This window comes from Hippoglossus hippoglossus, chromosome 8 (assembly GCF_009819705.1).
Source record: "Hippoglossus hippoglossus isolate fHipHip1 chromosome 8, fHipHip1.pri, whole genome shotgun sequence".
NCBI lineage: Eukaryota > Metazoa > Chordata > Actinopteri > Pleuronectiformes > Pleuronectidae > Hippoglossus > Hippoglossus hippoglossus.
The window spans coordinates 2,390,447-2,411,871 of NC_047158.1; the positions used below are offsets into that span (position 1 = coordinate 2,390,447).

The 21,425-nt window shown below is 41.9% G+C and overlaps 1 protein-coding gene across 3 annotated transcripts in view; it reads right to left on the reverse strand.

Annotated features, from left to right (window-relative positions):
* Nucleotides 1-1,745: 1,745 nt before the first annotated feature.
* Nucleotides 1,746-21,425, reverse strand: part of LOC117766868 (protein TANC2-like) — a 45,377-nt gene continuing 25,697 nt past the window's right edge. For all 3 annotated transcript variants that reach the window (XM_034594269.1, XM_034594270.1, XM_034594268.1), the window contains 21 exons: nt 21,084-21,350; nt 20,436-20,575; nt 18,213-18,444; nt 17,948-18,120; nt 17,127-17,207; nt 16,840-17,040; nt 16,506-16,640; nt 15,002-15,307; nt 13,353-13,475; nt 12,598-12,735; nt 12,371-12,469; nt 11,534-11,725; nt 11,044-11,137; nt 9,955-10,088; nt 9,740-9,863; nt 9,327-9,502; nt 9,058-9,190; nt 7,962-8,053; nt 7,673-7,807; nt 7,365-7,465; nt 1,746-5,034 (listed from right to left, as the gene is read on the reverse strand). In XM_034594269.1, coding sequence (XP_034450160.1) covers nt 3,156-5,034; nt 7,365-7,465; nt 7,673-7,807; nt 7,962-8,053; nt 9,058-9,190; nt 9,327-9,502; nt 9,740-9,863; nt 9,955-10,088; nt 11,044-11,137; nt 11,534-11,725; nt 12,371-12,469; nt 12,598-12,735; nt 13,353-13,475; nt 15,002-15,307; nt 16,506-16,640; nt 16,840-17,040; nt 17,127-17,207; nt 17,948-18,120; nt 18,213-18,444; nt 20,436-20,575; nt 21,084-21,350 — 4,955 coding nt within the window. In that variant the 3' untranslated portion in view covers nt 1,746-3,155. The remainder of the gene's footprint in view (nt 5,035-7,364; nt 7,466-7,672; nt 7,808-7,961; nt 8,054-9,057; nt 9,191-9,326; nt 9,503-9,739; nt 9,864-9,954; nt 10,089-11,043; nt 11,138-11,533; nt 11,726-12,370; nt 12,470-12,597; nt 12,736-13,352; nt 13,476-15,001; nt 15,308-16,505; nt 16,641-16,839; nt 17,041-17,126; nt 17,208-17,947; nt 18,121-18,212; nt 18,445-20,435; nt 20,576-21,083; nt 21,351-21,425) is intronic.

Here is a 21,425-nt window from a genome sequence, read left to right on the forward strand (position 1 = left end):
TAAAAACACATTTTAAATGCTTAATATTTATTTACATGGTGATGTAACAGTCCTGGGTTTAAAATATGACCTTACACACAGTGACAAAGCACACATGTAAACAGGGACCACTGACCCTGCTCTGTTCCAACATAGTGTTTGAAACTTGGGGCTTGAGACCCCTTAAGTTGGGGGTGAAATCCTACATATAAAGCACAACACACTGTTTTAATGACAGACTACACATCTGCCAAGTGGCTCGTCAAGGATTTCAAGCAACACTGATGATAGTCTTGGACTTCCAATCAACTTGCTAATAATCCTTCATTAATCTAACTGTCCAGAATTACAATTATACGTTGTCCAGCAGCCAGACTGTAAAAATGCCTTGTGAACCAGCACGATTAAGTATTAAAACATCTCATAGCTGGAGACTCCTGAGCAGAAAAAGAGAAAAGGGCAGTGGTCATAGAGACAGACAGAGAGGTTAGAGGTCATAGGTTACATCGGCACTAGCAACACTGACAGAGAATTGCTGATTCATTAGAAACGTAAAATTCAATTTACGAAAAAAACAGGCATTCGTGTGCAGAAAATACATAAAAACGTCAAAGTTTAGTCCCATTTTCTGAATATAATTTAGCGGTCATACCCTCTTGAAAACTAGCGCTGATTGACTGTTCACTTCTTCCTCTTGTTACTGTTTCTACACCTATAAAGCTTTCCATTCTCTCACAGCAGATAATCAATCAGTTGTCTTGAAATCATTTTTGAAACAATGGTTTCTTGATTTTAGACAAAGGTAACCTAATGCAGGCTTCCTAGTTTTTGTCATCAATTGTTAATTAAGCGATGTGAAATGTGTAGCTGAAAATATGACAACATTGGCAGAAAATGCTGTATGTGTTGGATTTTTGGGAATTGTTTTGGAATTTGAATGATGTATATGGGACTTAAAATGCACCTGATGGCTACATACATGATAAAGTGACCTTTGACTTCTGACATCTAATTAGTTCATCTTTCAATCCATTCAAGAGGCCAAAAACATGTTTTTCGAGGCCACAGTGACCTTTGACCAAAATGTAATCAGTTTATCCATGAGTCCAAGTGAAATATTGTGCCAAATTTGAAGAAATGTTCTCAAGCTGATCTTCAGATATCCCATTTGAGAAATTCGTAAACATGACCTGTGAGCTTGACCATTGGAAACCAAAATCAAATCAGTAAATCTTTGAGTCCAAGTGAAGGTTTGCGCCAAATATGAAAGGATTCCCTCAAGGTGATCCAGAGATATAACAATACAAGCCTAAAAATGTGCTTTGTGAGGCCACCTTGACCTTTGACCACCGAAAGCTAATCAGCTCATCCTTGAGACAAAGTGAATGTTTGTATCAAATTTGAAGAAATTCCCTCAAGGCCACTGGTCACGGGCTGTCGCCGGCGTAGAGGCATTAAAATGCAATAGCATTGTTTTTGTATGGCAGTATAGAACTAGTTAATCTAAGTATGATGGGAATACAAAGTAAGATCAGTTATTTGATTCTAACATAACCCTGTTATGCTTAGATCTGCTGCTTAGTTCATAGCTTTTAATTGTTCCAAGCAATATGTTCACTTTTAGCTTTACTAGACTCTATGAGTCCTTGTATTACAGCTAACACTACAGCAGATAAATGCATTGCACATCAAGCCATTCCTTGCTTTTTTGCTCGTGTTTTTGTTTTTTAAAAGACTAAAACAAAGAGACATCACAAGACTTTAAATGTAGAGGATTGATTTTACTACAGCTCCATTCGCACCTGTTTCAATGTGTGAAGAGAAATCCAGACATAGATAGGACATGTTTTGCCAAGTTAGATGAGCTATGACTGGACAATCACTGTTCAAGGAATTACTGAGAGTAGTAGGAGCCATTTGGCACCTCATGGGACTTGTAAGCACTGTTTCCATGGCAATGGGCATCAAGGCCCTGGTAAATCAGTTTGGGAATGATGTGACCACAGGATACAAAAAACCTTCATGATAAAAACAAAAATAAAAAAATCCTACATGAAGTATTAACATCCAAAATTCTTAAAGGCATTGTTTCAGGTTCGTCTTTGTAAATTAATGCCATCGTACTCAAGCAAGAAGAGTTCTTAACCCAGAACTGAACAAAACTGCACTTTAATGTTGTTATTGTTTTTTTTTGTCTCCTGGAAAACTTTTCTTTGTTCTGAGTGAAAATTACTCCAAAAGATAAAACAACAACTCCAAATTGAAACACTATTCATATAGGTTAACGCAGACATAACTTAAAACAGATAAATATCACTTACTTTTGTTTTATAAACAGTAAGTCAGTGCTCATACAATGACAGCATAATCTTAGTTTCTCAAACTATGGCTTAGGTCGGGGTCACTGACCAGCATCTGCCTGGCACAAGTTCTAGAGCATGGATGTGTCCAGGTTTCCAGTCATTGTGTCATTTAAGCGCTTCAAACTTGAAATGCAAATCTTCATTAATGGCGTCAATAGCAAAGTGGCGCTTTTGTGTCTCTCCTGTCTGACCGTAACCACCTGGGGTTTCATACATGAACTTGGCAGAGAAACTCCAGAGCAGTGTAATATGGACTTCCAGGGACATAAGTTAGCCAGAGATAACCAGGGAAAGAATGAGGAATTTTTTCAGTGTCTTTTTTGTGTTTACAATTTCCATAATCTTGCTTTTCCTCATTGTGCTTTGTTATGTCAGTTCAGAACAAAAGTACATTTTCTTCGAACTTTGATGTTTTCCTCTCTCCCTTTGTACTTGGTCTTGTCTTTGACTGGTTAACAATGCGACAGATCAGGTTTGTATGTTAACCACCTGCCAATAAGCCGAACAGAAGAAGAAATGCTTGACATGTTGTACTTATGCTTCACATGAAGTGCTCATCTTTCTGAAACAATCTGACAAGTATACATACTTCTTGCAGCAGTGGACCTGGGTGTGTATAGCCCACAACTATTACTGTATTCCCTCTTAATTCAGTACCAACAACACATATGAAAAACACACCCAACTTCTTAATTAGTGTCAAGCATAGCCCAACCTTACATATTCCATATCTTCTGTGAATCTTGGAATGTATGCTGTACAATCTTGGTTGACCCTCCTCCCTTGTGTCTGACATAACATTTAAACTTTTCTCTATACATTGGACTCAACAAAGGGTCTTTTTGGTTTGACAGGAGAGGTAGGTCCTGTCTTTCTCTCAGTTGGTCTGTCTGAGCAGCTATGAATCACTGGCAGTGTTCGGGCCAGCTTCACGTCCAGGTAAGAGGGATTGTGACTAGCAACCTGCATCGAGCCCTCACCCTGGGTACCACTACTTGGCAGCACCTCATAGTAGTCGAGGTGGTTGTGACCATTGTGGGCATTGTTGTTGCTACGGTTGTGGTAGGCAATGGAGGAGGGCTGTGGTTGACTGAAGCCTCCTTGGTTGGGCGGGGTTTTACCAGGTGGGGTAACCACTGTGTCCACTGAAGACACAGCCCAGGAGCGAGAGGGGCTGAGACAGGATGACGAATTAGAAGGAGCTTGTTGCTGATACTGCTGCTGCACCCTCACTGTCTTGTCAACAACGCCCATAAAAGGAGTGCTCCTTGATGACCGACCTCCCTCCCCAGGATAAGTCCCACCTCCTGTCATACATATTTCTGACTGGGGAGAGATCAGAAAGAGATCATCATGATAACCAGTAACCCCTCCAACAGAGGCAAGATCTGAAGGTAAATCCATGTGCTGTGTGGAGGCCGAGGTCCTGAAGCCTGATCCATGATTAGCTGGCTGCCCACCAGCGAAGCTGCTGCTGGTGGTGGGGAAACAGATACTGACACTCTGGTTGAGAGGCCTGGTGGAGGAGACAGTGGATGAGGTTGGATGGGTGCTAAGTGGACGTCGCAGGCCACCCTGATCATGGTACTGATAATCATGCAATGATGGAAGGCTTTCAGGCGGTCCCATTGTTGCCTCTGTAACTTCCATGGGGTAGGAAGCTGCTTTGGATTGGTTGCGGCTGAACTGACGGGCCTGGGCGAACCGGTTGTTCCCCACCATTTCCCCTCCTGCTCCTCTCCCAAAGCCAGATGCAGGTCTCAACTGGCAAGTCAAGCCAACATCTACATCATCAAGTGGATATGAAGCTACAGAATTCAGACCAGCCTGGACCTGCAGGCTAGGCCTGACATTTAGGAGACTGGAGCAAATTCCGTCTCCCAGTTCATCCAATTCTTGGGGCAGATAGGCAAACTGTGAGTAAGCTGAACTTCCCAAAACCATGCTGGAGTGGGATGAAGAACTAGGCTGACTGGTTCTAACAACCTGGGCTTTGGCTGGTTGAAGCCATTGGCTTTGTGCAGGGTTCTGCTTCTGAAGTGATCTCTGATCAGACAAAAAGTGGTATTGCTGCACTCCCTGTTTCTGGTCTGAGTGGTGGAGCGCTAAGTAGGACTGTGGATAGTGGTGCACACCAATCCCTGACAATGCAGTGATACTTTCTGACATTGGGCTGGCTTGATGCTGTATTGGGGAGGAAGGAGGACTGAAATTGTGAAAGGAGGATAAAGGAGGAGGAGGAGCAGAATGACAGGCTGAAGAGGAAGAAGGAGAGTGAATGGGACTTGGGAGGTGATGATACAGGTGAGTAGGGGAGAGGGAGCAGGGTGATGACATCGCAGGCCGGCAGTGAGTGTCAATACTTTGAACCACAGGTGGAGGGTGGAAGGAGGAGTGTGGAGGGGGATCTCCTTCCCTGTCACACCTCTCGTCTTCCTTCTCTTCTTCCTCCTCTTCCTCTGTAAGCCCCTCCTTGTCATGCACCTGCAGACAACCTGAATCTCTGCACCTGGCCTCGTTGATGGACACATTATGTTGATAAGCATGATGTGATGAAGGACGGGGAGACTCTTGTTGTTGAGAATCCTGCCGACACTCTTCCTTGACCCGGGACAGCAAACGCTGGATCTCCCGATTAGATGGACACAGATGGCTGGCCTCAATTAGGTCCTCCAGGGCTGCATGGAATTGTCTGAATGATGACAGAGAGCAAAAGCGGAGTCAGAAAAGTTGTTTAAGAAGATTAACAACAAGAGAGTGTGCTGTTATTATTAATGCAGAGAATTTTGGGAGCCCAAACTTGTTGTTGTAGTCATTTGGTAACAAAAGGTAATGAAGGAATTCATCATATTTCTGATCAAATATCTGATCCTGTTCCAACTCAATATTCAGTCCCACAGTCCTTCAACTAAATGGTTCATTAAATTTGTGTTGAATCCAAAAGAGTAAGAAAACTAAATCCTTCTTGATCTGTTACCTTGTGCAGTATTCAAAGTGTACTAAAATGATTCATAACACTAGGGCCTGATCACAACAGACCACACCCACCTCTGATCATGGGTGTTCTCAGAAGTGCAACAGAGTTTCTAGTGTATGTTCTGGCCAGTAAGTAGTTTGTTAGGTATAAGGCTTAGTACTAATTGAATTGCCTAAGCCTAACCAGCCACCTAGACTAAGTTTAAGTATTACAAAGAGGAAAGCTAAATATGTGAGCACATAGCCTCTCTGCAAATGTATCAGATCTATGTAGTGCCTTGCCATGGCAACACCTTGAAACTGGCTATGCTAAGCTACGTAAGTCAGGCTAACATACAGCAATTTAGAATTGGTTTGGTACTTGTATGTGAGATACTTGGTATTTGTGGCAAGTTAGGATGTAGAAACGTACTTGTGCCAGTGGTCCAACCCAAAGTTATTGGTCAAAAAGAAGTGCTGTAGAAATATGTGCATGAATGGGTGGATGTGACTTGTACTTTGAGCAATTGCTAAGACTAGAAAACCACTACATAAATACAGTCCATTTACTATTCCATTTAACATTATGAGCCAGCAAGGACTACTTCTCTTTCTCGGGATGTAAGGACAGGAGTTGTGAAACTAGTGGCTACACATCCACGGAAGTCTGAAATTATATAAAGACTCTTTGACAGTACATATTTCAGTCTCCTTACTTAAAGGAATAGTTCACCCAAAAATGCTAATTCACTCATTATCAACTCACCCCTATGCCGATGGAGGGGTGGGTGAAGTGTTTGAGTCCACAAAACACTTCCGTAATTTTAGGGGTAAACAGAGTAGTAGCAGCCGAATCCAATACAACTGAAGATATTAGTGAGCTTTCTAAAAAACATAACATGCCTCCATACCGCTCCTGTGGTGTCATCCAAGTGTCTGCAAGCCCCGACATTAATATTCGACTCGAAACGACGTCATTTACACCATGTTTTAAGCCTAAAAGTCAACCAGAAGTGGCCAAGCTAGCAGACCTTAGCATTTCCAACGGTCCCTGAATGCACCTCGTCGGATAATATCAACAGACATTTAGGCTTTAAAACATGGTGTAAATGACATCGTTTCGAGTCGAATATGAATGTCAGGGCATGCGGACACTTGGATGACACCACAGGAGCAGTATGGAGGCATGTTGTGTTTTTTCTGTTGTTTTTTTATGTCTAAAGATAGCTCACTAAGATCTTCAGTTGTATTGGATTCGGCTGCTACACTGTTTGACCCTTGACTCCAGAAGTGTTTTGTGGACTCAATCACTTCACCCACCCCTCCATCGGCATAGGGGTGAGTAGATACTGTGTGAATTAGCGTTTTTTGGGTTAACTATTCCTTTAACAGGGCTGGTCATCCCAAAACAGAGAATCATTAAATCATAAGGCCTTCTTATATTCCTCAGCTAAATTGATAGATGGAAGAGTCAGGGCTGAAACATGATGGTTACACAACTGTTCTTGGTCTCTCCCCTCTTTCTTCCCCTCTCCCTCCCCCCTATCTCTCTCTCCCCTCTTTTCCACCCACCTCCTCTCTTCCCCATTTCTCCCCGCTCACCCCAACCGGTGGAGGATGGCCGCCCACATTGAGTCTGGTTCTGCTAGAGGTTTCTTTCAGTTAATGAGGGAGTTTTTTTCTCTCCACAGTTGCCAAAGTGCTGCTTGTTGTGGGAACTGTTGGGTTTCTCTATCATATGTTAGGTCGCCACTAAACAATGCAAAGTGCCTTGAGATAATGTATATTATGATTTAGCGCTATATAATTAAAATAGAAATAAACTGAATTGATAAACAGTATCTTACTCATTTTTGGAGGAACATTGATTAACAGACTTCACCAATTAGATAAACACATACATGTACAAAATTATGTTATCATGTTACATTTGTTCTTTATGTGTTTTTTTGGCTTTGAGCCAATTAAATACATTTTTAACAAAAAAATAATACATTTAACAGTTCATGATTTGCTTAGGGTCAGGTCACTACATTCAACAACTTGTTCTTGTGCTGCTATAATTACCTGCGGCTGCGTTTGGCCCGGGCTCTGGCATAAAAGGCCTCGTAGGATTGAGCTTTTAGTTCTAGTGCTTTGGTAGCAAACTCCTCAGCAAGGTCAAAATCCTGAAATAAGAAAAGAGTACTCAGTTCAAGATGGAGGGCAGAAGATTGAGAGCGATGCGTTTAATTAAAACAAAACAATCATTAAACTAAAACATGTCATGGGGTAGAATGAAATTATGAGTTATATTTAGACAATGGATTACAAATCATGTTGTGTTTCCTACACTCGTGTGTGTGTGTGTTGTAGAGAGATAGAAAGAGACCCACATTCATCTTACGGCGGCACCGTGACAGGTTGAGCAGCACACACACTCTCAGCTGTCTGAATGTCTTCAGCTCGTCTCCTGGAAACTTCTGAAGTGCTGACTGATAGGACTGAGCAGCTTCTCGCACTTTACCTTGCTACAAATTTACACAGACACACAGACAGACACACACATACAAAGTGTACTTCTGAATCATGAAATTATATTTGCAGTATGTTTTACACACAGTATCAAATAAACCTTTGTGTGTTTGGTTTGTGTTTAAGTTTGCTCATGCTTGTGTATTTTACCTTGTACAGTTTGTCTCCTTCCTGAATCAGTTTAGTGAGCAGAACCATTAGGATGTCCGGTTTAGATGTTGCCATGGCCCAGGTTGCTGGTCCTACACAGACACACACACACACACACACACACACACACACACACACACACACACACACACACACACACACACACACACACACACACACACACACACACACAAACACAAACACAAACATTAATGCTAGCAAGTACCTTTCATTTTATCTACATTTTCAGGTATTCAGGTATTTTTGGTTTCTTCTCCTCTGTGAAAAAGGTGGCAGGAAAATGCTTCATGAGTTGTTTGTATAAAGGAACTATTTTGTGACAGTGGAGCAGTGTCAAGCCTGTCAAATTTGTTTCAAAATTGTATTTAACATTTAAAATGCAGCTGAAAATGTTTTGACCAATCACAAATGTTTGACAGTTTAATGAAAATAGATATTTACCTACTTACTCCCTTCCTGATTTCAACTGTAGCTACTGCAACGTAAACTTTACAAATCAAAATGTTCTTGTATGTGACACATTAAGAAAATAAGAATCCCAAAAAGATTATCTATTATGTTCACTTCCTGGTTTCAATAACCGTCGTTTCTGCATGAAACCACTAACGGTCACCAGTCAATGTAGTCACTAGGAGATTTGAAACCCATGAAAACAGTGCATGTTACATGAAAATGGATCGGTGAAGAAAAATAGGCACATATTAACACCTTTGTCTTCCAAAAGAGTAGCAATGCAGACTATCCACATTTTAGGGGGGTTTGCTCCTTTTGAATTATCAGTCATATTTGATATTTTACTGGCTTTATGTCACTGTGCAAGTAAAACATGTTTTGGTGGTAAAAGAAAACATTATAAGTTTTTTTTTTAATTCATTTAAAATGCTTTTATTAGACATAAGGTGCACTTATAATAAAAAAATAGGAGTGAGGTTAATTACTTAAAAAACATTACAGTAGCACTTAATAACCTCTAATTGTTCATATTTCTAAGTTTCTTATACCTCGTGAGTGTGGGGTTGAATTGATACAGCCAAACAAAATCATAGGGATCATAAATACTGAGTCATGTCACTACCTATCTTGGCTCCCTTTTTGAGCAGAGCGATGACAGCCGAAGTGTTTCTGCAGCCGACCGCTCGGTCAAGAGGACGCATCCCACTGCAATCCACGTGTTCCACCAACGCGCCATGATCCACCAGGTACTGCACCTAACACAGGAGAGGTAGCAAACAGGTTTCGCTCAGTCTTTTGCAGACTCTGTAGGACAGGTAAAGCAGGGACCGCCACACTTTAGTTTGGCAGGTACTGTATATATGTAATGGCAACTGCTTCTGGTTCACACACCACTTCTGGGTCACCACGGAAGGCGGCGAGATCCAGAGGTGTTCGTCCACTGCGGTCAGCATGAGTTGTGGCTGCACCTCTCTCCACCAGCTCTCTGACCAAGGGGATCTGGCCTTTGAGACATGCCCAGCTCAGCGCTGTTAACCCCTCCCTGTCGGCCTGGTCCAGAGAGGCTCCTAGAAACAGAGAGAGACAGAGAGATTCATCTCAGTGAACATCAAGCTTAGAGATAATGTTGAGGTGAGATGACTGCAGCAGGATTCAACCCCTAACTGATTAAACTGTGTGGATTAATCCAGTTATTCAGCCGCTATAGCACAGGCATAGAGGCTTTTGATTTGTTGGGTGAAAATAAAAAAAATATTTTCCTTTTGCAGCCATTGTTGTTGTTATGGTATGGTGCGGTTGGTTACCATGTTCAAGCAGCAGCTGTGCGGAGGGCATATGTCCCTCGGAGGCTGCCGTCATTAGAGCTGTTCGACCCTGTTGGTCAATCATGTTCACATCCACCCCATGATTCAGTAGCAACTCCACCACCTGACCACGAGACAGAGGGAGAAAGGCACTCAACATTTCAACAGCAGGAATCAAAATAGACCTTATTCTGTGTGTGCGTGTGGGGGCATACCTTCCAGTGGCCATATCTCACGGCACTGAAGAGCGGAGCCACACCTCGCCTGTTGCCTTGCTCAGCAGCAGCACCCTGATCCAACAACAGCCTGCACACAGGCAGCCTGCCACTTCCTGCTGCTGCTGTTAGAGCTGAAAACAGAGATGTGGGGAAATAAGAAGACGTGTGTTTCTAAATTGTTTCTTTTGGCTCTTCAGCAACACTATCAAGTATCAGGACTTTGAAAAGATTGTGGAAGAAACTGTCGATTCTGGAGAAAGAACCAAACAGATTTGGAGGAAAGTTTTAAGCCTAAAAGTCCACTACCGGAAGTGGCTATGCTAGTGGACGTGCAATGCGAACGGGGACCCCGCACGTTCCCTTGGGTGAGAGTGCGTGCGGTCTTCTGGTGTATCCGCAACAGCGTGAACGCACCTCGGAGGAGGCTATCAGAGGATGTTTAGGCTAAAAACATGGTGTAAATGACACCGTTTCAAGTCAAATATGAATGTCGGGGCTTGCGGACACTTGAATGACACCACACGAGCAATATGGAGGCATGTTATGTTTTTTTTCTGCTGTTATTATACATCTGAAGAAGGGGTTCCATTTACGTCAATTGTATTGGATTTGGCTTCAACGCTGTTTACCCCTGAGACTCCAAAGGTGTTTTGTGGACTCAAACACTTCACCCACCCCTCCATCGGCATAGTGGTGAGTAGATAATGAACTTTCCCTTTAAAGGAGTTTTGTAGTTTTGATTAGTTTCTCACGAAACAATGAGATTGGTTTCAGATTGTGGAACCAGAGGAAGTGGAACTCTGGCCAACACAGGTTCTCACTGCTGTTTATTTCCTAAATTTCCTAAAAACGTTTTTTCTTTATTCTCCGATCTCTATTTTCAATATGGCCTTAATATGGTTCAACAAACAGTGCTGCCATGCAATGACAGTGCATATGTTTGCAATAAGAGAAAGAGAAGAGAAAGCACTAGTCCCTCTATTCAAAATTATTTTATGCAGAAATATTGAATAATAAAACAAAAACACAAATGTAGTGTGCAGTTTTAAAGTATCTTTTGTACAGTTGCATTAGGTTTTGTAGTACCTGTTTCTCCCCACAGAGTGTCAGATGTGTTAATCTCAGGTCTCTCCTCCTCTTCCTCATCTTCCTCTGGAAGATCTAGTAGATATGACACCATCTACACACACACACACACACACACACACACACACACACACACACACACACACACAGAAATAATGAATAGGTTTATATGGATTCTTGTTGTAGAATTGTTGAGTGTCTGTCTCTCTCTGTTTAAGTTTTAATAATATAGTCATATTTTACTAATATATCTATATATTTACATGAATATATGAGTCACACACATCAATACTATCTTTCTGAGGACCAGTTTTAGTGACTATTAGGCCTTGTGGAGTGAGGACATTTAGGGAGGTCCTCAGTTAACGACACAAAGGGCTGTTTAAGGGCGTGTTTGTGTGCGTGCATGTGTTTGACTTATGTGTGGCACAGTTACTGACACACGTTCCTAGGGCTGTTTAAGGGTGTGTCTGTGTAAATGTGTGTTGACCTCTGTGTGGCCCATGCTGGCTGCTGCAATCAGAGCTTGCTGCACTGCATGGCTCTTGCTTGCTCCCCGCTGGCCACAGCAGGAAGTGCAGCTCCAGTCCGCATGCTTCAACAGGAAGTCCAGCACCTTGAGGTGGCCTCGCTGAGCAGCGTGCACCAACACACACTGACCTGAGCTGTCCACATGACCCACCTGAATACACAGAAAGACAGGCTTGTGTAGAATATTCTTTTTTGCTAAGGAAGGTTTCCAACTGAGAGAAATGAGCCGGCATGAAGACAGACAGGGATGAAGTAGAGCTTTTCGGAGCACCATTCACATTTGGAAATGTGACTGGAGCCAGCTCTCAAGAATCAAAGTTGAAAAGTTGAGGATGGTCAGACGCGACCAGCAAGAATTTTGGCTGAAGCATAGATCCATTTGTAGAACTTTCAATTTGATCACAGTATCTTTCATAGAAGTCTGATGGAATATAATTTTTTTAATAGAAAAATAATGCAATCCTGGAGTTTATTGGTATGGTCTATATGTTTGCCAAATGCCATGTCCCCAGATCCGTTGTGGGATTTGGGGTGTCATTCTTAATGTCACCACTGGGTGACACAAAATTACATTTGCACATTGTAGGTTTAATACAATGTTGTTCAACATGTTAAAATCTCTCTCTTGTGCCTTTTATATGATCAAATACATGTTTAGAGTGAAATAAGCAGTCAATGGCTGAATATTTCCACCTCAACACACCTGTAAACAAATGCCAGTCTGATACAAACGTACTCAAATAGCCAGACTGTGATGTTACAAAATAAATGTAGTAGGCCCACAGGTAGAGTATACCTTAGCTCTGTGCTGACTCAGCATGATGACAATGTCCATATGTCCAGCAGCAGCAGCAAATCCCAGTGCAGTCAAACCATCATGTGACTGAGAATCCACCTAGAAATACATCACAGAGGCTACAAGTTTGCACTTCAATATTGAAAAGTGGGGTTAGGGGTTATCTTTCTATTTAGTTCTAAGAAACCACAAAACTTAACAAAATCTGAAAAACTAAAATTTTATACCTGAGCTCCATGATCGAGCAGCAGTGCCACGGCATCCTTGTGGCCCAGATGGGAGTGTACACACACTAGAGGGGCGTTGTTAAGGACGCCACTATGGTAATCCACATCAGCTCCACCCATGATCAGCAACCGGCTCACCTGGACAGGTAGAGAGGGCAGTGACACCTGCATTTGTGTGTCTGTATGTGTTTGTGTGTTTCTTTACGTTGTGAGGACCTAAACACGTTAACACAGTCACATTATGGGAATTTGTCTTCCTTATGGGGACAAAAAGCAAGTCCCCATGACATAAATTATGACATTTTAAGGTGAAGAATATTTTAATGATAGGTTAAGGTTTGCTTAGGTTAAAGTAAGGGTATGGGTTAGGCAAGTAGTAACTTTGGTTAAGGTTAGAGTAAGTCTATCCTTAAAGACAGTGTAAAGCAAAGTCAGTAATTTGTCTCTCAACATGCTATACATGTCTGTCAGTGATTATTGAAAACATGTGATAAGGATGGGAACTATGTAGGACGGAATGTGAGGTTTGACCGTTTTTACAGCATTCCTTGGGTCCTGATTTTTAGGAGAGTCTGAAAAGTGGCTTCTGCTTCTACTTTTATATACTGGCGATTATTTGAAGCAATCAAATGTGCCTGGTTGGTTGATAACACATTGCTCTGTGGTGTGAGGAACTCCAAAAAGATATTTTGAATTGCTTTACAGTCCTACAGTCAAAGGAAATCAAGACACGACTGTCTGTGTGTGTGTGTTACCTTGATGTTAGGGGTGTAGAGGTTGCGAAGAGATGACAGAGTAGGGCTCAGGTTGTCTGTGCTGTAGGACAGCCACAGCCCCTGCAGAACTGAGGAGGAAATCCCAAGCTTCTTACTCAGACCCTGGAGACAGAATCGATTTTTGTCACCATTTGCTCTTGATGGTGATTCTGGCATCAAGAGCAAATTAAATACTTACACAAAAAATGCACAGTAACAATGTTTAAAATTTAAATGAGGTTGTCCACAGTGTGCTCACTTCCATTTGAGGCGCTGTTGTAAACAAACAGAAATGATGTTTCCATCTGTGTGCGAGGTTTACCAAATGTGTGATAAAACATTTCCTTTTTCATGAAACAACGAGACCGACTTTTACGGTATTTTAAACTATGCATTGCTCACATCCGTTTTTGCTTGTTTGCTAGTCAGTGACCTCTTCGTAGCCTTTGTTGGCATTTTATTCCAGCTGTAGATCAATGAAATAAATAGTGCGAAGCTACCAGTTATGACTTGAGATATGGCAGAAATATGGCGCCATATACATTTTTTTCTTCAATATTTTTTTGTCTCTGGCTTTACATTTTAAGTGTGTTGTATTAAGGTTGTGTTGCCTCTACACTATCCAGAAATATGTTCCTCTTCAGAATAAGGCTATTCGATATTTACCTTTGCCAAGTGTGTTCGTTAGCAGGATAACACACAATTATGACGGGTTACCACAAAACTTGGTGTAAGGATGCAGTGTGGGTCAGGAAAGACACCATTAAATATTAATGCAGATCCATTCGAGATAGGGCAAATTTCAACATTTCCATTGATTTTCTCAGAGACTAATTCATGGGTCTTGATAATAAAAACTCAGGTATTTATGAGTCAGTGCAATTTGGTGCAGATCCAAATAAAAATCCAGATTTAGTGAATTTAAATCTGGTTTCATAACAGGACTGTTGGGCAGAGGTGGAGGTATGCACGCTACCGGTTGCCATTCTCATTTCACATTACTCTCTATTTTAATGTCGCTGTGCTGCAAATCTCTCTTTACACTAATAACCTTTATCATTTGGATAAAGCTTAAGTCTTCCACACGGCACAGAGAGGGAATTTTTATAAAAACATCACAAACAAACAAACATGGACAACAGTGAGCGCGACACCGAACAGGGTACTTCTGAACAGGATTGGAACTTTGATAAGTTAAGACAAATCTTGTACTTAAAAAAAGCAGCTTTTTCTGTTGCAAAGGCATGTATGAAAAGTCTGAGACAATCAGAAAAACACAGAAACACTCTAAACTGGTCCCCACAACACACTCAAAACACCACTAACCTTTTTTTTACCACCAACACAAGAATGATGACCAACAGTGTAGAGTCTACAAATGAAAGCCACAGCACAGTGGTACCTCATACTCATAAATGTAAGAGGATTTTGACTAACACACAACAAAACAGCTGCTGTTAGAACTTAACATCTGCAAAGATGTGGACCCAATTTACACTGTCAAGAAGAGGAAGAAGTAACAAGCAATGACTACTATTATCTGGATATAAAAATAATCTCTATAGGGAGATGTGATTTTTCGTCTCACTGTACAGCCCTGCTGAAGAAGTGTCTTTTCGATTGTTCTACGTGCGTTTGTGTGCACTAACCTTGTAGATATGAGCCTTCAGGATGTGATGTCCCAGCTCCAGCGTTTGCTGTCGATTCAACTTCCCTTCTTGTCTGCAGAGCCAGAAGGCCAAGAGAGTGTGACCACTCCTGGGGTCACAGAGGAACCTGTCGTCCTGCCCCTCCTCCCTCCAAACCAGCCACTCTCTAAAGGAGGCGTGGTTCAGCATCCAGCTTCCGTCGCTCTGCCTCAGGAGAAACGACGAGAGCTGCTCCAGCCGCTGCGAAAACTCGTCCCACTGCAGCGTTCCTCCAGTCAGAGCGGCAGCGTTCACTACCTCAAACAGCTGAAGGAGAACAGGGGAGGAACAGTCATATTTCAAGTTTATTGTTTCATTATCAACGACAATACAAAACACAGCACTCACACAAATGCATTGCTTTAACACTAGATGGTGAGTGCGTCTAATGCTTGGTATTGAAGTGATTGTCATAATGGCAACAACAAATCACAGTTTCCTGCTCAGGACACACAAAATGTAATGCTGAATGAAAGTATGTGGGAAGTGAACTCCACAACCAGATGAACACACACCAGGTCCACCAGCTGCCTTTGCCTCCTCTCTCCAGGGTCATTTCGACGTCAGACAGGACCTGTATTTGCAATGTGATTTGATTGGCTAGAACCTGCCCTTGAATATTCTCTTAAATGAGACTGAACTAGCTGGTGCCTGTCCTGCTGCATGGAAACTTGACATGATGTCACCCCTTTAAAGTGAAGTAGTGCAGTAAACTTTGCCTGTTGGCTGGGCCTGTAATAATGCACCAGAGCCTAGTTCAGAATGGTCATTAGTGAGTCCTCTTCTAACAGTTCTACAGTATACTGTCACTTTTTTATTGTTTGTGTACTGAACGTTGTTTGCAGAGCTTTTAATAAACAGTGAACTTTGTGTTCATCCTACCTGGTGGATTTGCAATGATGATTTTATAGTCACTGTATTTCATAGAATGATACTGAATGTTTTTTTTATTACTGTTCACGTGTGTGTCTTATACATAAGTTTGAATGTCTCACTGAACTGCTGTTATTTTTTCATACATTGCATGTGGACTATCTCAGAGGTCTGTTAAACACAATCTTCAGACCCAAATTCACAACTTAATAAAAGTCGCCATTCACCTCCATATAAAGCATTGCAGCAACAAAACAAATGTTGTGCTTTAACTTTGAAAGCAACTTGCTATGAGGAAGTGATTCTATCACTGTTGTTGCCATGGTAATCAGAGCCGTTGGGCTGTGTCTGAGTCTCAGTACGATGTGGTGAAATAAAAAATAAACAGGTTATCAAAATGATAGATGCACAGTATGAATGTGAGTGGGAATGGGTGAATAGCAAAACTGTAATGTACAGAGCTTTGAGTGGTCATCAAGGCTAGAAAAGAGCTATGTAAATGGAGACCATTTGCAGACCATCTAGCACAAACACACACAACACACACACACGCACACACGCACACACACGCACACACAGTGGTGGTGTTTACCTGCTGGTCGGTCAGTGGGTGCAGTGATGCCACAGTAATGTTAAGCAACGGCAGAACTCTCTGAAAAGACGATTGGGTGGGAAACCGCATGTTGAGCTGCAGCAGGTAGACCTCTGCTAGACTGACAGGAACCACCTACCAACACACAGGCAAATGTGTTCATAAATTATTTTTCCAATTGAATATATCGAGCTCATCACACAAATAATTCAGTCACTATAATCCTGTATCACTACATGACTAACTGAAGTATCAAATGAGTAGTAAATCATCTTTATCGTCATTTACCTTGACTTTGTTCCGGTTTCCCCCTCCCTCCCAACCTCTTACTCACTTTGAAGCTGGAGCTCTTCAGGACCAGGTATCCTGCCTCTATCAGGTCCAGTGTCAGTTTCAAGTAGAGGTATGAGCCTTTGCTCAGGCTCTTAAGGTGGCTGATCAGTTTGGTGAGTGCCGCGTTGTCAAAACGGCCATTACTCAGCGACACGTTGCTCTGGATCTCGCTGCTGCTGTGGATACGCTGCATCAGGTAACCCTAACAAAAAAACGACAGGCATAATGAGGTCCAGATAGATGGGTAGAAAGACAGACAGACACGCAGACAGTTTATGTGCATTTTACCTGCAGGTCTTGGTCTATAGCATTGCTCTCCTCCATCTTGTCCAGAGAGATGCGATGAAAAGGTAGAGAACAAGTTATGTCCTGAAGGAATAAAGAGACAGACAAATCGATTTTGTCAGCAAAGTCACTCCCTAATGGTGTTGGTATATTTGTGCGTCAGACAGATGTTATTTCAAGCTTAAATGTGCTTTATGAAAGGTTTTACTATTGCTACATAACCAACGTTATCATTAATAGCTGATGAAGTTTGAATGTAAAAGTACCCTCGCAACTTTGTTTTGTGGTTGATGTAATTAGTGTAACGTGTAGTTAAGCATCTAGATCCAGCCTCACACTGTGGTAAAATAATAACTGTACTAGTTCTGAACATATGAGCTTTTTGGCCAGCTACGTTTTGCTACCATACGTTGTGAGCAAGTAAAGCTAACATTTGTGACTCTATTAGAGTAAACAGATAGTTAAATAAATTTCTTACACTTTTGCTAGTTGATTTGTGTTTGTTTTTTTGCTCTTGTGTCATGCTTTAGTTTGGGAAGAGGTTAAAGAAAACACCCTGCAAACTCATAAGAAACCATCTATCACTCTTTCCACAGCCATTTGTACACCACTTGGAGACAGGGGTCCATGGAGACAGGGGTCTTGATTATGATTGTTGTTTGTTTGATCTTCTTTCAAAAAGGTTGTTTGTCAGACTAAATTTATAAGGTTTCAGAAGGGACTTTGGTGATTATGAAGGCTGTTGGGATAAACATTATATTGTGAAAAAAATACAGCTGAATCAAAAAGGTTGAACAGCTGTGTGTGTGTGTGTGTGTGAATACCTGTTGACTGGTCCTGACAGTGGTGATGATCTTCAACCAGGGAGGAAATTTTGGGACGTTTTGGGACAGGAAGGAAGTCAGTGTGTTGCCGTAGTCTGGCCGGTGGAATTCTGCCTCATTTAACCCATCAATCAATACAATAAGCCCCGCCCCTTCCACGTGCAACTTCCTCTCTGAAGAAAACAATGTGGACCAGGACAGATTAAATACAGTCCCTGGTTTAACAGGACAGAAATTTGCAGAATACAGTAGAATCTGTGTGCACCTCTGTAGAGCGCTTCGAGCGGTTCCAGTATTCCTCTCTGGAGGGCAGAACTTGGATCCTGGATGCAGGAGCGCAGACTGAGCGTGCTCTGTAGCTGCGGCGACCGGTGCAGTAGCTCCTGATAGGCCAGCAGTTGAGGTGCATGACTTAGCATTGCCGCCATGTTGTGGACGAACTCCGGAACCAGACAAGTGTAACTGTTGTCAGCCTGACAGAAATGATATGAGACTACCTGCAAATACAGAGCAGAGGGAATGTTTGAATGATGGATGGGTTTTTGGATGACCAGTCTGGTTAGAATTCTTTTCTGGCCACTAAAGTTTCAGTTAGAGAAAAACTGCGGGGAAAAAGCGAGTGGTACGGCTGATAAATTGATAAATGCGCGCGCTTCTCTGAAGAAAGATTTAACTTGTGAAGAAAAGTCTCGATCATTATGTGATGATCAGTGTTGATATTGTGGTGACAAAGAAATCAACATTTAAACTGTACAGGTCAGAGACGTCAGCTGAGAGAGAGAGAGAGACACACACAGAGAGAGAGAGAGAGAGAGAGCAGCAGAGTCATGTGTGTGTGTGTGTGTGTGTGTGTGTGTGTGTGTGTGTGTGTGTGTGTGTGTGTGTGTGTGTGTGTGTGTGTGTGTGTGCGTGCACGCTGTTACTTTCCCCTCAGGTTCTGGATCATAAATAAGCTACTCAATTCTTTTATACCATCAACCGCTCATAGTGATGTATTTAACTCGGGACAAATGTGATCACTGGAAGTTTCCACAGTAGAATTTAGTCGGGAGGAGGCGGAGCGAGATTTAACGGAGCCGCCTCCTCTCTGTTTTCAAATTGTCCTTTCTCTCTATTCTCTTCTTATTCTCTTGTTCCGACAATGATTCATCGACAGAAATACCCATCAATGATCTGAATATCTTTAATTTATTCATCTAGGCTGGCAGCAGGGCTCCATCTGATTGGCCAAATATATTGACTGCGTGGCACAAGGAACACCATATATCGCAGTTTTTGCCGTCTTCTGCGATAAGTCTATCGTGCACGTTGCTATCGCGATGACGATAGTGCAGCCCTACCCCAGTCCCTCCCACTATCCAGAAATGAAGCCAATGTATTCCAAGTATCATTTGGAGACTTTTGTGTCACAGACCGCACCCTGCATCTCTGCATCATCTTCAAAAAACTCCTCAAACACCATGTGTTCCCCAAGGCCTTTGGCCTCAGTTAACGCTCTGACCCTCCACTAGTGCTGATTATTTCTGTCCTGTTTTGTGTGATTATTTTCTTTTCTTTTTACTCTTGTCTCTAATGCCACATGTAAAGCGTGCATGGGTCTCTTGAAAGGCACTATTTATATTCAAGTTATTATTATTATTATCTATATATATTATTATAATTATTATCAGGGGATAGAGGCACTGTTGTGAGGTAAATTGATACATTTACATTTCTCCCCTTTACATAGCATATATTTACTAATTAAAACCAGAAAAATGTATCATGGATCTGAGAAAGAAGCTCAAACTGAACAGTGCGACAGTTGCATGAATACATTTTGTCTGCATTCAAGCCACAATAAGTCAGATTGATATGAATCTCAGCGTACTCTAAAGCAATATATCCAAAACACCGACCAACAATTACAAAACTCGAAAAATATTCGGTAAGGAACTCTAGAATTACCGCACTGCGTTTCTCCGCCAACCAGTGCAGTTTCTTTCTACATATTGCTACATATTTTTTTCAAAATTCATATATGGTCGAAGTGAATGTTTGTACCAGATTTGAAGACATTGTCTCAAGCTGATCTCAAGATATTGAGTTCAAGAAAAACATTAACATACTTTGTGAGGCCACTGTGAACTTGACCTTTTACATTTGGCTACCAAAATCAAATCCAAGTGAAAGTGAGTTTGCCAAATGTGAAATGATTCCCAAAGGGCGTTCCGCAGCTATCATATTCCAAAGGATAAAAATATGCTTTGTGAGGTAACCTTGACTTTGACCTTTGACTTGCACGATCTAATCATGTCATTGTGTCCAATAAAAATGTTTGTGCCAGATGTAATGAAATTCCCTTTGACAAAAGCATTATGATAACACATTAAGGGTATTGTGCAGCTAAGTAGAGGGACTGAATTCTCTTATTAACTTTCCATGACAGCTTTCTAGAAAACTTTTGGGTTATAAATTTGACCAACAGTGAGTAAAGTGGAAATATGACCTGTCCTGCAAGTTTCCTCAGGGCTTCCTCCTGTCTCCTCTTCATCTCTGGAGTTCCTGGACAGCTTCCTCCTCCTCCTTCATCTCCTCTTCCTCCTCCTCTTCCCAGGGAATCGTTGGAGAGAGAAACAGGTGCTACATCTGGATGGAGGGTGCATGGAAAAATGTTTTTCATTTTAAATGTCAGTAAAGATGTAAACACAACCGTCTTTCTCTCTGGCAGATGTTTTCTGGAAGGTTGGGTTCTGCATGATGACTCAGCTGGTTCTTACAAGGTGAATAAGATTCTCCTCATGACTGGAATAACTCACTGGGGCACTGCTGGAAAGCATCTCATTTGGACTCCAACCCAAATTTCACAAAATCCCCTTCAAGTTCATGAGATGTTGCTTTTATTGACGGAAAAAGCAGTGATATAAAATTGATCAATTAATAACGCATGATTTAACAATGCGAAAATAAAACAAATTATAACTGTAAAAAAAGGTTAACTGTTGATAAGTGATTGCAAAAGAGAAGGAGAATTTCATGGGTAAAATTTAATGAGAATTGCTTTTGGCCTCATTCTACAATAAAATGGAGGTTGTGTACATGCTTTTATTTGATTTTCAATCATTGTCTCACTAATATTATGGATGTCTCTGCTTACGCTTTGGAGTGCTCTGGCTCCGAGCAGCGGTAGGCCACATTCGGTTTCCATGACAACTGAGTGCCACCAGTCGGGCAATGATGGCTGTTTTGCCGAAGCCCATGTTGCCGAAGATCACCACGCCCCGACTGGTTGACGGGTCATCGCTGCAGAGACAGGCATGTACTTCCTGAAAGAGCCACTCCCTGCCAGTGAACAGCCAATCAGATGAGAGACCGGGAACCTCAAAGTGCAGGGGCTTCAGGCTGAGAGAGGGAGTAAAACGAACTGCAGGGGAAGAGAGTATGAGCGAGTCTTGTAATACTGCTTGTTGAAATGAGTGTATATGTTTGTGTTTGAGAG